Source organism: Neomonachus schauinslandi, chromosome 10, assembly GCF_002201575.2.
Source record: "Neomonachus schauinslandi chromosome 10, ASM220157v2, whole genome shotgun sequence".
NCBI classification, from domain to species: Eukaryota; Metazoa; Chordata; class Mammalia; order Carnivora; family Phocidae; genus Neomonachus; species Neomonachus schauinslandi.
In genome coordinates, this window is record NC_058412.1 from 119,285,188 (window position 1) to 119,297,010 (window position 11,823).

An 11,823-nucleotide genomic window follows, 5' to 3' on the forward strand; every position below is an offset into this window, starting at 1 on the left:
AGAAAGTTGAGAACCTTGCAGCCCCGACAAGAGGGCCAGAGTGACAGGGCCAACTGAGCCTGATTGCCAAAAAGACCCTGCTTCCCCATCAGGAGGCTCCGGCTTCTAGGGATCGGCCAATCTCTGCCTCGGAGCTGGCAGGCTAGCAGGCCCATCCTGATCGCCAAGCCTGAAGCCCCGAAAAAGTGTGCCCCCTCTCAGCTCACAAACTGGCTCCTGAATGAGGTGTCTACCTAGAGTGAGAAGCAGAAACACATGTGAGGCTCATGTACATACACACTCAAAAGCAAGGGCGGGATTTGCCCAGACATGGTCTGTTTCTCCATTGGCCAGGGAGAGTGAGAGTGTCCCCAAATAGATGCAACTCTTAAAAAGGCAAGGGAAGAAAGTCAAAGTCAGGCGAACGCGGAATCCTCTAAATAAACACCATTTCCATGGTTTTAATAAGCAAAATAGGAAACCATTTTAATAACCAAAAAACAGAAACCAGTCTGAATAAAACTACAATAGACTAGGTTTTAATATTTTCATATCATAAGCAGGGTTTGAAATTGATCCCTTATTTTACATGAAATAAAAACAAATTTCTGTTGCAGCAAATTTGATTTCAACACAGTTGAATCCGTAAAAACCGAAGCTCGTTTCTGATGCAGGACAAATATCCACAATATTTAAAACTGCAAGCACCATGCGGTTCATACAATCTTGTTATTACTGTTAATTTATCAACTAATACAAACTCAAAAATGCATCCGGCCAGCAGCGCCAGCAATTTCAAATGGGAACTAAAAAATACGCTTTCATTTTGGTATTTTTGTCAGTGCAACTTAAATCCTTTTACTGACCTGCAGGAAAAAAAAAAGTAATAAAGAAAAACACCCAGATTTTCCCTATAACTACTATACAACTGAAGGGGGTGTGGGGGGGGGACACCACCAGTAACTCACCTGCTATTTCAAAAGCAGGGAAAAAAAACACACATAACGTGTTGGTCTAAAGGACGCACTTGAAAGTTGCAAAATTACTTGCCAATGTTTGGGTTTCCGGTACTTTCTGAGTGTGGCAGTTGGTTCAACACAAGTTTAGTTCACCACTGGGAAGTGTCAGGGCTGGCCAAGCCCGCTCACCCTAAAAGCTCGGCAGCCACAGCAATTAGCAGGGGCCTGGAGGCTTTTGAAGGGACCCTGGGGTGATTCGGATGGCATTAAAAAGCAAATAAGATCTGTTCTCCTTTCCTTTCTAGTGAGGGGTGTCAATTTCGCCAAAAGACAAGGTGGGAGTGAAGACATTACCCCGGCTGCTCTGGGGTTCGGAACTGGACAGCTGCCCTGCCCTGGTACTCAGGAGCTGGGACCCCAGTCCTCTTTCTCTCAACACCAACAAAATTGAAAACTGAAGTGGAAGGGACAAGAGGACCGAATGGAGACAGGAAAGGGGAGAAAACATGCAACTTCCAAGGGTGCCCCAAGACAAAGTTGTTTTCTGATGCAAAATGCCCAGAACTTTTTTTTTTTTACTTACAAAAAAATAATGCCATGATAATAAACCCAAACGAAGACACTCAGCTTGCTGCCACGTTCTCTAAGCGGTTTGGCGGGGCGGGTATTTACAAGCCGACAGCCGGGACTGAAACCCGGCAAGCAGCCGCCGGAGTTTCTGCACTGCCATCCCTTCTCACTCAAAGAAACAAGGGGGTTATGATCCATGATCAACAACATGCTAAAGTTAAACAAGAAAATGGTACAAAATAGAAATTATTACCATACATGTCCAGCATGCAGGATTAATATTTTTAATGCAGATTTTCGTATTTTTTCTATATAATCGAGCAGGCAATAAAACTGATGAGAATTGCGCGCAGAACGTCCTAACTGAGGCCCTCGTCTCGGGGCTGAGAGCCAGTGTTCTCCGGACCCTGGAGAGACAGGTCCTTCTGTCCTTCCTTCCTTCGCTCAGCCTCGCCTCGCGCCTGCTGGGACGCCAGGGTCCCTCTCCTCTCCTCTCCTCGCTGCTCTCTTCCTGGGTTGGACTGCGCTCCGGGCCGCGAGGCAGCGGCCCCCGCCTAACGCGCAAAGTTCAGAAAGCCAGGAGTCTCCAGACGGCCTTAGCGACTCCTCGGGACTATGCCTTGCCGCCCTCCAGCCTGGAGAAAAGTTGCTCCGGGACTTCCCACCCCCTCGTCTGTCTCTGGCTCTGCTCGAGTCTAGGAGGCGGCGCTGGCGCGAGCCGCTCTCGCCTTGGCCAAGGTCCCCTGCCTGCCCGCGCGCCCTCCCGTCGCCCGCGTCCCGCGCGCCCTTCCTCCCTCTCCCTCAAGTCAAACAGGTCAAGGCTGGGGCCGTGGCAGGGACAGGATCCGGGGGAGTCCGGGGCTGGGGACACGGGACGGGGAGTCCGGGCCGGGGCAAGGGCGGGGGCCGGGACCGGCCACGACTCACAGAAAGAACTCAGGAGAGGAGGGGCTGTCGCTGGTGGAGCCCGCCTCCCTGAAGCCGGAGTTGGCGAGTTTCTCGCACTTGACCTTGTAGGCGTCTCTTTCGCGGGCCAGCCGGGACACCTCCTGCTTAAGCTGCTCCACCTGCTGAATGAGCTGCGTCTTCTCGTTCTCCAGGTGGTGTTTCTGCTGGACGCGTTTATACCTGCACGACTGGGCGTAGCCCCGGTTCTTGAGGGTCCGCCGCTTCTGCTTCAGGCGGATCACCTCGTCCTTGGTGAAGCCCCGCAGGTGGCGGTTCAGCTCGCGCACCGACATGGACACGAGCTGGTCGTCGGAGAAGCGGTCCTCCACGCTGCCGCTACCGCCAGCCGCCGTCGCCGCGGCGGCCGCGTGCGGCCCAGGCCCAGGGTGGCTGGTGGGCAGCTGCTGCGCTGGGCTGGCTGCGCTGGACGGCGGCGGCGACGCTTGGTGATGGTGGTGATGGTGCGGGTGCGCGTGCGGGCCCAGCTCGTCGTGGGGCACGCCGGCGCCCGGGTATGCGTGGTGCGGATGTGGGTGGTGGTGGTGGTGATGGTGGTGCGCGCCGCGGAAGCCGTCGAAGCTCTGCAAGGGCTGCGGCACTGGGTGCGAGCCGATGAGCGCCTCCACCGCGTCCTCAGGCGTCAGGTTGAGCGCCTCGGGGTTCATCTGCTGGTAGTTGCTCGCCATCCAGTACAGGTCCTCGAGGTGAGTCTTCTGTTCGGTGGGGCTGAAGCTGGGCGACGAGGGCACCGAGCTACACGGCGTGCTGAGCGGTGTGGACGACACCGAGCCGGCTGGCTGCAGGCGCGTGCAGGGTCGGCCCGGGCGCTCCGCGCGCCCCAGCGGCTCCTTCTTCACGTCGAACTTGAGCAGGTCGAAGTCGTTGACGTACTCCATGGCCAGCGGGCTGGTGGGCAGCTCGGGCCCCATGCTCAGCTCCGCGGCCATCGCTGACGCGAGGCGCAGCCGCCGCTGCCGCCCGGGAAACTTTGCGGCCGGCCGGGGCGCGCCGAGCCGAGAGCGGGGGCGAAGAGCGGCGAGCCCGGGAGGCGGGGAGCCGAGGGCGCAGCGGGCCGGGGCCGCCGGCCAAGCCTTTGTCTGGGGACGCGGCGGCGCGCCGGAGAGTCCCGAAGCTGCCCGCGCCGCCCCAGAGCTCGGGGCTGTGGCCGCGCCGGGGCCGGGCCGAGTCGGGAGGGGTGGAGAAGCAAAGCGGGGCGCGCGGCTGGGCGGAGGAGAGGCGCCGGGCAAGCGCCCGCTGCTCGCTCTCTAGCTCTCCTGCTCTTGGGCTCTCTCGATCGCAGCCGCTCGCAGCCCGGCGGTGCAGCTGTGCTGGATCCGGCGCCGCCGCTGCCTTTTATCGCCTTCCTGATGTCACCGGGGCGCGGGGGCCCGGGCGGCCCAGCGCGCTGGCCAATGGCTGCTCGGCCCCCGCGGCCCGGCGGCGCAGGGCGGGGCGCGCCTGACAGCTCCTCCGCCCCCCGCGTCAGCTGACCGGCGGCCCGAGCCGGCGGAGAGCCGCGGAGGCCTGGCGGAGGGCTGGAGCCCAGTGGAACGGCGGGCCCGGGCCCGGGCCCAGCCCCCCACACCCTCCGGGCCCCGGCCCCCGCCCGCTCGCCTTCGGGGCGCGCCCCCCCCCCGTAGGCCTGGCCGCCCCTTCCACCCCTTAGTGCGCTCTCCTCTCTCTTTACCCTTCGCTCCTCCACCTCCAGCCCGTGTCACCCCCACGGAGGCTCAGAAGGAGCGCTGGGACGACACCTCTCGGGCCCTTTGTTCCCCAGCGTCCCCCGCCCAGTGGGGGACGTTCCGTGCGCCGCGCGGCTGCGGGCCCGTAAGAGTGTGTGCGGTGCCTGCCTGTGTTTCTGCAGGTCTGCGCGTATTTGTGTTGGGGGTTGGTTTGCGGCTCCAAGAGTTGTGTTCAAATCCAATTCTCAGGCTCAGGGGACCCTCCTCGGGCCAAGCAGGGGCCGTTCCCCTCCTGGCGGGTGCGGTGGCCGAGCCCGGAGATAGGACTCCCCTTGCCCAGCCGCTCCCCGCGCTCACCCTACCCACAAAAGCACAAGATGAAGGGAGAGGGGAAAGAATCGGCCGAAAGGCTCTGAATTCCTTTCCCCAGCCAGACGCACGGAACCCTGAGCTCCCGAGGCTTGGGGCTGAGGCCAGCTCAGGACGGTGCTCCGGGTGGCTCTCGGCTGCTGGGGAACCGACCCTGTTTTTGTTTGAACGTTTTGTAACGATTTAGCAGATCGCGGCGGCAGCCGGCTGCGAGTCTCAAACAGGCATAAAGTGCGACCCCAAGTGGCCACTGTGAGCAAAGGCGCGTCGAACAGCCCGGCCCGCGGCCGGAAGGCTCGAACGACGCCTCGGACCCAGCCGGATCTTTCTAACTGGTCCAATCCAAGCCAGCCCAGAACGGACGCTGTGTGTGCACTGGGCCCCAGGACAGGTTCCCCTAGAGCCACACACAGGTCCTCGGGTCCCGTCCTGGGACTCAGCTGCGAGCTCGGCGCTGATCGCCGCGCGTGAAACTCCGCGCTCCAGCTCCGCGCGGGGTGGGGGAGCGCTGGGAGGGAGAGTGGGATGCCCCTGGGCAGCCCCCTGCGCGGGATGGTCCTGGACCGAGTTAGGCCTGTGGTTGAAAGCGGAAACGCCACAGCGAAGGGGCCCAGGGCTGTCCGAAGAGAAACCTCCCCCGAGCGCAGACGGGGAGCCCACAGCACACCGCACTAGGCATCCAGGCAGGACTTGGGCGCTGCGTACCCTCCTGACTCGAGTTCAGGATGGCCCAAAATAAGAGGCTCTTCCCGAGACCCCGGCCAGGGGACAGAAACCGGATAAATCGCAAGTTCGCTGTACCCGGAGACCCGACCCGCCTCCCGCGTCGCCTTCTGCTCTTCAGCTTTGGGCGCTCACAGCGAAAAGGCAGGAGAAGCGTGCACTGGGTGAGTGTGTCCCAGCCGCTGCCTGTGCAGAGCCAGCAGGACTGACGCCGCGCGTAGGGGTCAGGTGGGCCACACCAGTGCGGAGACAGCCAGATTTTTTTTTTTTTTTTTTTTAGTGTTAGAAGGTAAAAATAATTTGCCTCCAGCTAATCGGAAAATTCTATTCTTTTGCGCCCTTGGTGGAGCTGGGATGGGGTGTGGTCTTGAGCTGCCCATTTTTAATAAAATGAATATATTTTAACTAAAACTTGGACTAAAAGGTTTGGATCAGCAACTATAATACTGGAAGAACCCGTCTTCAACCCTTTGCGAGGAGCGTGCTCTCTGCAGAAACGATTCTGCCGTCTCCCCGCAGGGTCTGGGCCCTGCCGCTGCCCCCCCCCCTCTGCCCCAAGCCGGGCAGTGCGGAAAAGCACCCTCCCTGCCCGGGTCGTGTTAGCACACGGCGAGAGCACACCACCGCGGCTCAGCGGGAGAATGTTTCCAGGCCGTCCAGGGTCTGTGCTCCGGGTCTGTGCTCCTGTGTGAGGTGGCCAGGGCCGGACAAACGCACTAGGCTTGCCGGGTGCCACTGACCCCCAGCCGGCGGCGCCCTCCTTCCTGGCCATAAAGAAACCCGGTGGCTCAGAGAGCACACCTGACGCTGTGGACTTACGCGTGCGCACCGAGGCGGCCGGGCCACTGTCCCCCCGGGTCTGCTTGACCTTCGCTGTCCAGGACAGAAACCCGAATCTCGGCAGTGTGGCCTGTGAAGGCCCTAGGGGTTCCTTCGGCCCCAGCCCTGAGGTTCCAAACTTCCTCCTCTCCTGGGGCGTCCCGCCGCCGTCTCAGGGTCTCTAGAACTCAGGCTTTGTCTGGACAGGCGCGCTCCTCTTTGTCCCTGTGTCTCCGTCTCCGTTGCGGGTCAGTCCCATCCCCTGGGCTCGGAGTGCGATATCTCCGTCCATCCCTAGGTCCACCTTCCCCCCAAACCCGGTTTTTTTGCTACTCTCCCAGCCTAGCCAGTCCCTCCTCTCCCTCCCCACCCCCAACCACCTCCAAAAAATGTTGGAACTGGGTGAGTAAATGAGGCACGCAGGTTGCTCCCGAGCGAAGCCCGCTGCAGGGCAGCCGACCTCACTTCTCGGCCTAGCCTCCCCCACTCCCACTCCTGCTGCGCTCTGCTGCGGTGTCTCGGCGCCCCAAACCCTAAGGCCTCCCGCTCCCAAGAGCGCTGCCGCCGCCGCCGCCGCCGCCGCCTCTCTGCGCCTGGGGCTCTGAGGATCAGCGTGCTGGGCTCCCGGTCAGTGGGTCTACGGCGGTTCCTGGAGGCTGCGCTCCTTGCCTAAAAAACTAGCTGCGGGGGGGGGGGGGGCGAAAGCAAAGGGAAGGGATGGTGGATGGAAGAAGTGGAGAGTCGCGGAGGAGAAGCAAAGGGAAAGAGGCCGAAGACACAGGGAACAGGGGTAGTGCGCGGAACCCCAAGCCTCTTTTGAATCGGAGCTGAGGACTGTGGTTGGCGGCCAGAGCCCTCTCCCGAAGTTTATCGTCTCTTGCCCCCAAAACTCCGATCTGAAGTTTTCGCCCACACGCGACCTCCTCTCCCTAACCCACACCAAGCTGGGCCAGAGGCGATGTGTCCTGGGCGCACCACCTTGGAATTCTTCAGCTATTTTTGATGAGCGAGGAGGCTGTGCGCGGCCCGCGCCCCCACGGAACCTTGGGGCATTCGGAGTAGGGGTGCACAAAGAAGTTATTCCTCAAGAGAGCACTACCCACCGCCAGCCGCCAGGTTGGAGGTTCGCTGCGCTGCTCCCGCCGGCTACCGAGCAACCAACCCGCTCACCCGAGAGTGGCCCCGCGGCGCGCTCTCCCGTGCGCCTCCAGCCCAGCGCGGCGCTCCCGGCCGGCCGCAGCCCCGTTCAGCCCCATTCAGCCCCAAGATGCACCGTACACCCGTCGTTTCCTGGGGGCTGCAGGTGTTTGGAGCGCGAGCCGGCGTCTCTGTGCGTGCATGAGTGCGGTGGGAGGCGTGCTGGAGGGGTGTGTGTGTGTGTGTGTGTGTGTGTGTGTGTGTGTGTGTGTGTGTGTGTGTGTGTGTGTGTGTGGAGTGGGGAAGCAGGGCATATGCAATGGTTCGAATCGCAGAGCCGGAAGCTCCTGGCCTAAGCGCCCGGTGGGATTCAGGATTGTACTACCCCGGGTCTCCAAAGAGGCCCGTGTTCCCAGCCATCTCAGGATGAGTTCCGCCAGGGAGGAGCTAGCCTTCTGCTTCGGGCATCACCCAGAAGTCGGATCACCTGTCTCCTCCAAGGAGCCTTGAGGTCTCTGCCACCTTCTTCTAGGCCCAGTGGGAGGGGATTCTGTTGCTCCCACTTCCTCCGAGCTTCCCAAGGCCCAGGGCTTGCAAGAAGAGGCAGGAGTCTTTTCTTCTCCCTCCTCTTCCTTTTTCCCAAAGGCAGATGTCATTTCCACTGTCCCCTGCCCCCACACAATGCCCATCAGATTCCAACCCAGTGCTTCCAGAAAGGTATTCTTGGGCTTCTGGTTCCTGGTGACCTTGAGCACCCAGAGGACTCAGTGGGTCTCAGGAGGGAGCCAGAGTTACCCCACTCTGTCAAGCCCTTTCCCCACTCCCTCTCCTAGGAACCAGAGACACCCCCAACCCCCACCCCGCCCCCGCCCCCCCCCACACACAGGCACTTGGGAGTGAGAATTTAAAATTAAAACTGTTTTACCTTCTTCTTTTTATTTTGTTTTAACATAAATACTGGAAGTTTTTAAATTACATATGTGGCTTACGTTTTATTCCTAGTGAGCAGCTCTGTGTTGGACACCCACTGGGCAGTATTGCCTCCAACAGAGATAGGGTATTTGATCATAATATTCACTCCCATTTGTATGTGAGCTTGCAAAGCCTTTTCCCTTCACTTTTCCCTTCAATTCTCACAACTCTATAAGGTAGCAACTATTGTTATCCTTATTTTGGGGAGATGTGTAGGCAGGTAGGCAGGCAGGTAGGTAAGTACAAATATATAACAGTGTCCTAAGAGTTTTATCAACCTGTTCTGTCCTCACCACTGCCTTTCAGGGGGGGAGGATTAGCACCCCCTACACAAAGGAAGCTCTGAGAGGTGAAGTGATTTCTTTGGCTACACAGCAACAATGAGCTGGAGCTTCTGGCCCGAGTCCAGGACTCCAAATACTATGAAACACGTCCAGACGTCTCTGTCTGGACGAGGTGGCATCCTGGGGACCCAGGTGCCAGCACGGTTCACCATCTGCTCCCTGGGTCAGGATTTCCAACTCTCCACAGACTCAGTGGTTCCGATCAGGTCACAACAGAGCCTCTGCTCAGTGCCAAGTCCCTGCTGAGAGCTCAGGGAGAAGAGCAGGGATGAACGTGCCTTCTTGTTGAAGGCAGTCAAACATCCTTGGGCTTCTTTTCCTTCTCTGTCCTCTACCCTGACTGTGTGGGGCTGGAGGGTCAGGGTGGGAGAGAAATCAAGGCAGGATGCAAGCCAAAGTAGAGACATTTTGCAGAGTCCTCTTACCTTGTCCTTTACCCTTCGCCTCAGCCTGACCTCTAATCAGCCTTGATCCTTGGTCCTGCCTCTCTCTGGTCTGAGTTTGACCTTCAGCCTGTTTGAACTTCAGCCCCTATTCATTCATCCCTTAAGTATCAGGAGAGAAAGAGAGGCAGAGAGAGAGAGGAGAGAGAGAGAGAGATGGCTCAATGCTGATGAGAAGTTCACTACCACTCAGAGCCAGTGAGGGATGACCTCCCTTCCTACCACTACCTGCCCAGGACCCCGGGGCCAGCATTAGACTATGAAACCTCATCATTGCCCTTCAAGACCGAGGTCTTCACCTCCCACAGCCCAACCATTCCTCCATCCATTCCTCCACCTCAAGATTTCGGGTTCTCCATCTATTGCATTTACCTTCAGTTTTCACTTAGATGACTACAGAGGCCTTGGCTCAGACTTTCTTCTTGTCCACAGGGTCATGAAGCCAATTTTCAGGTTATATGAATCCGATCATTCTACCTTCATCCTCTTTTCCCCGGGTTACCTACAAATTCTTTCAATACTTAAACAAAGAACTAAACTCCTTAGCATGGCCTTCATCCCCTGAATGACCCACTCCTGCCAATGTCTCCCACCTCATCTCTCACTGCATTCCCCTCACAGTGCGCCAAGCACACTGCCTTCTGTAGGTTCTTCCACAGCTCAAGCAATGTTCTTCCAAAGGGCCTTTGCACATGCCATCTCCCCTGCCTAGAATGAGTCAGTTTCTTTGTTCTGAAGGACTTAGAAGAGGTTGTCTGTGGCTCTTCCCAGGCCTCCGCGGGACCTACGTGGGAATAGAGTGGGGAGAAGAGTCCAGGAGCCAGGCCAAGGTTCCAGTCACTCTAGGGAAATCCCACACATTGAAGTCATATGGCAGGGCTCTTACCTCAATCCCTTCCCTCTCCAAGCTAGATCACACAGACCTCAGCTTTGGGAGAGGACTTAGCAGATAACACGGGTCAAAGAAAGGCTTTGGCGAGTTAGTCCAAATGCTTTTCCACTTGAGAAAATGTGTTACAAACACAGATTCCTGAGCCACAGTCTGACTTTATAGGTCTAAGGAGAGAAGGAAAGCCCAGGAATTTGCATTTTAATAAGTTTCCTAGGTAAGTCTGATGTTTGGGGTCCAAGAAATGCACTTTGAGAAACAAGATGGAATTTGACCCATGAGCTCCTGGAGAGAGACACTGTGATGGAGTTGTCTGTGTGTCCCCAGTGGCCAGTGTCATGCCCATCCCAGGAGGAACTCAATTACAGTTGCAGAAGAATGAATGAATGAATGAATGAAGTTAACACCTAGGCACACACCAATGCTTCCTTGCCATATGACATCTCAGAGTCCTCGGGCCTTTCCTGTATGCCCTCCAGCCCTCTCCTCTCCCCTAATTAACAATCATTCCTGAACCAATCCTTACTCCTTCCTCCTCAGACTGAGGACCAACTGAGAGAACATCTGGATGACCTGAGTAACCCCATCCTACTGGCTTCCCCGCTTCTCTCCTCCTCTATCTGACAGTTCTTCTGGGCCGCAGGGGTCTAGCTTCCCGTGTATGCTCATCACAGCCTGGGGAACAGGGTGGTGGGTGGCACTGTCCCACTGCTGGAACCTTCGTCCTGGGGCTGATGGAGAAAAGAGAGATGTTTGGCCATGCCTGAGCCCAGGCTCATTTCAGCCAGGAGCTGCTGTGGTCACTCAATCTCTTTCTTACCTTTCCTCATTTGAAAATGAATTCTGCAACACATACAAGCCTACTTTCTCATTGTAAAAAATGCAACAATGTAGTTTTAACATCTCTGTCTACAGCTACAGCTTGCTTTTTATTTTTACTCAGCAACTTCTGCGTCAATACACAGAGATCTTCTTTCTTTTTAACTAATGCGTGGCAATTCGTCCAGTATGCTCTGTAGTATTTTTTTTTTATCCAGTCTTGTATTTATGGACATTTAAGCTATTTCTGATATTTCACGATTGCAAACAATCCTGCAACCAACAGTTTCTTTTTGCATGTGTGCAAGTATTTCTCTAGAAGAGATAGCAAGAAATAAAATTGCTGGATTGACAGATGAACATGATTCTAATGTCCATTCTGGCAAATTAGCCTCTACGAAGGTTGTACCTATTTTATTTCCCATCGGAAATATGTGAAGGTAACCTGTTTCCCCCCAGCCACACCAACAATGGATTTTATCAAGATTTTTCATTTTTGTGTCAATTCTACTTATGCCTGCTCTATGGCCAGTATTGGGAGACGAGGGTCCAGGGATGGGCATGGCTTCTTTCTTCCCTTCCAGGGAACCTTCCCATTGCAGCTGGAGAGGTGGTATGATGGAGATGCATCCATAATGCTGGCAGATCCCCAGCCCTTGGTTCTATGGGGGGTGGAGAGAGGAGTTGGCTGACCAGAGTTGCAAAGTAGAGGTAACAGTTAACTAAGGCTTTGAAGGCTGAGCAGAAATTTGTCAGAGAAATGCAGGAAGACTGGTCTTGGGCACAGAGCAGGAGCACTGTGTCAGGCACTTGGGGAGCTATTTCCGGGAGGCTAGAGCTAGAGCTTCAAGCATCTGCAGGAGCCAGTGCTTAAAGGGTCTTGAATGCCGTGCCAAAGAGTCAGACCCCTATCTTAAAGGCTAGAAGATCATCTCTGCATGGGCAAACATCTTTCCTGGTTCACTGTCAGTCACATAGTAGGTGCTCAATAAATATCTGCAGAATTGAAAAGGAGTGTCCCAAAGGCATTTAAGTAACATCTTAACCCTCTTTCCTTCCCCATGGAGACAAGGTACGCCCAGTGCCAGGGACTATGAGCCTGGCTGCATGCTGGATGCTGGAGATACGGGCACAGACAAGCCGGGCTCAGGAATCCCTTCCTGGGCCTCG

The 11,823-nt window shown here is 56.7% G+C and overlaps 1 protein-coding gene across 2 annotated transcripts; it reads right to left on the bottom strand.

The window, feature by feature from the left end:
• Positions 1-424: 424 nt before the first annotated feature.
• On the bottom strand, positions 425-3,770 carry MAFB (MAF bZIP transcription factor B). Of its 2 annotated transcripts, XM_044918607.1 has the most exons (2): positions 3,314-3,770; positions 425-2,779 (listed from the first exon to the last, which is right to left on the bottom strand). In XM_044918607.1, the coding sequence occupies exons 1-2, from the start codon at positions 3,401-3,403 to the stop codon at positions 2,432-2,434; spliced, it is 438 nt and encodes a 145-aa protein (XP_044774542.1). In that variant the 5' UTR covers positions 3,404-3,770; the 3' UTR covers positions 425-2,431. The 2 variants fall into 2 exon arrangements, with proteins under 2 accessions (XP_044774542.1, XP_021544629.1); XM_021688954.2 differs by having other exon boundaries at positions 425-3,770.
• Between the last annotated feature and the right edge of the window lie 8,053 nt (positions 3,771-11,823).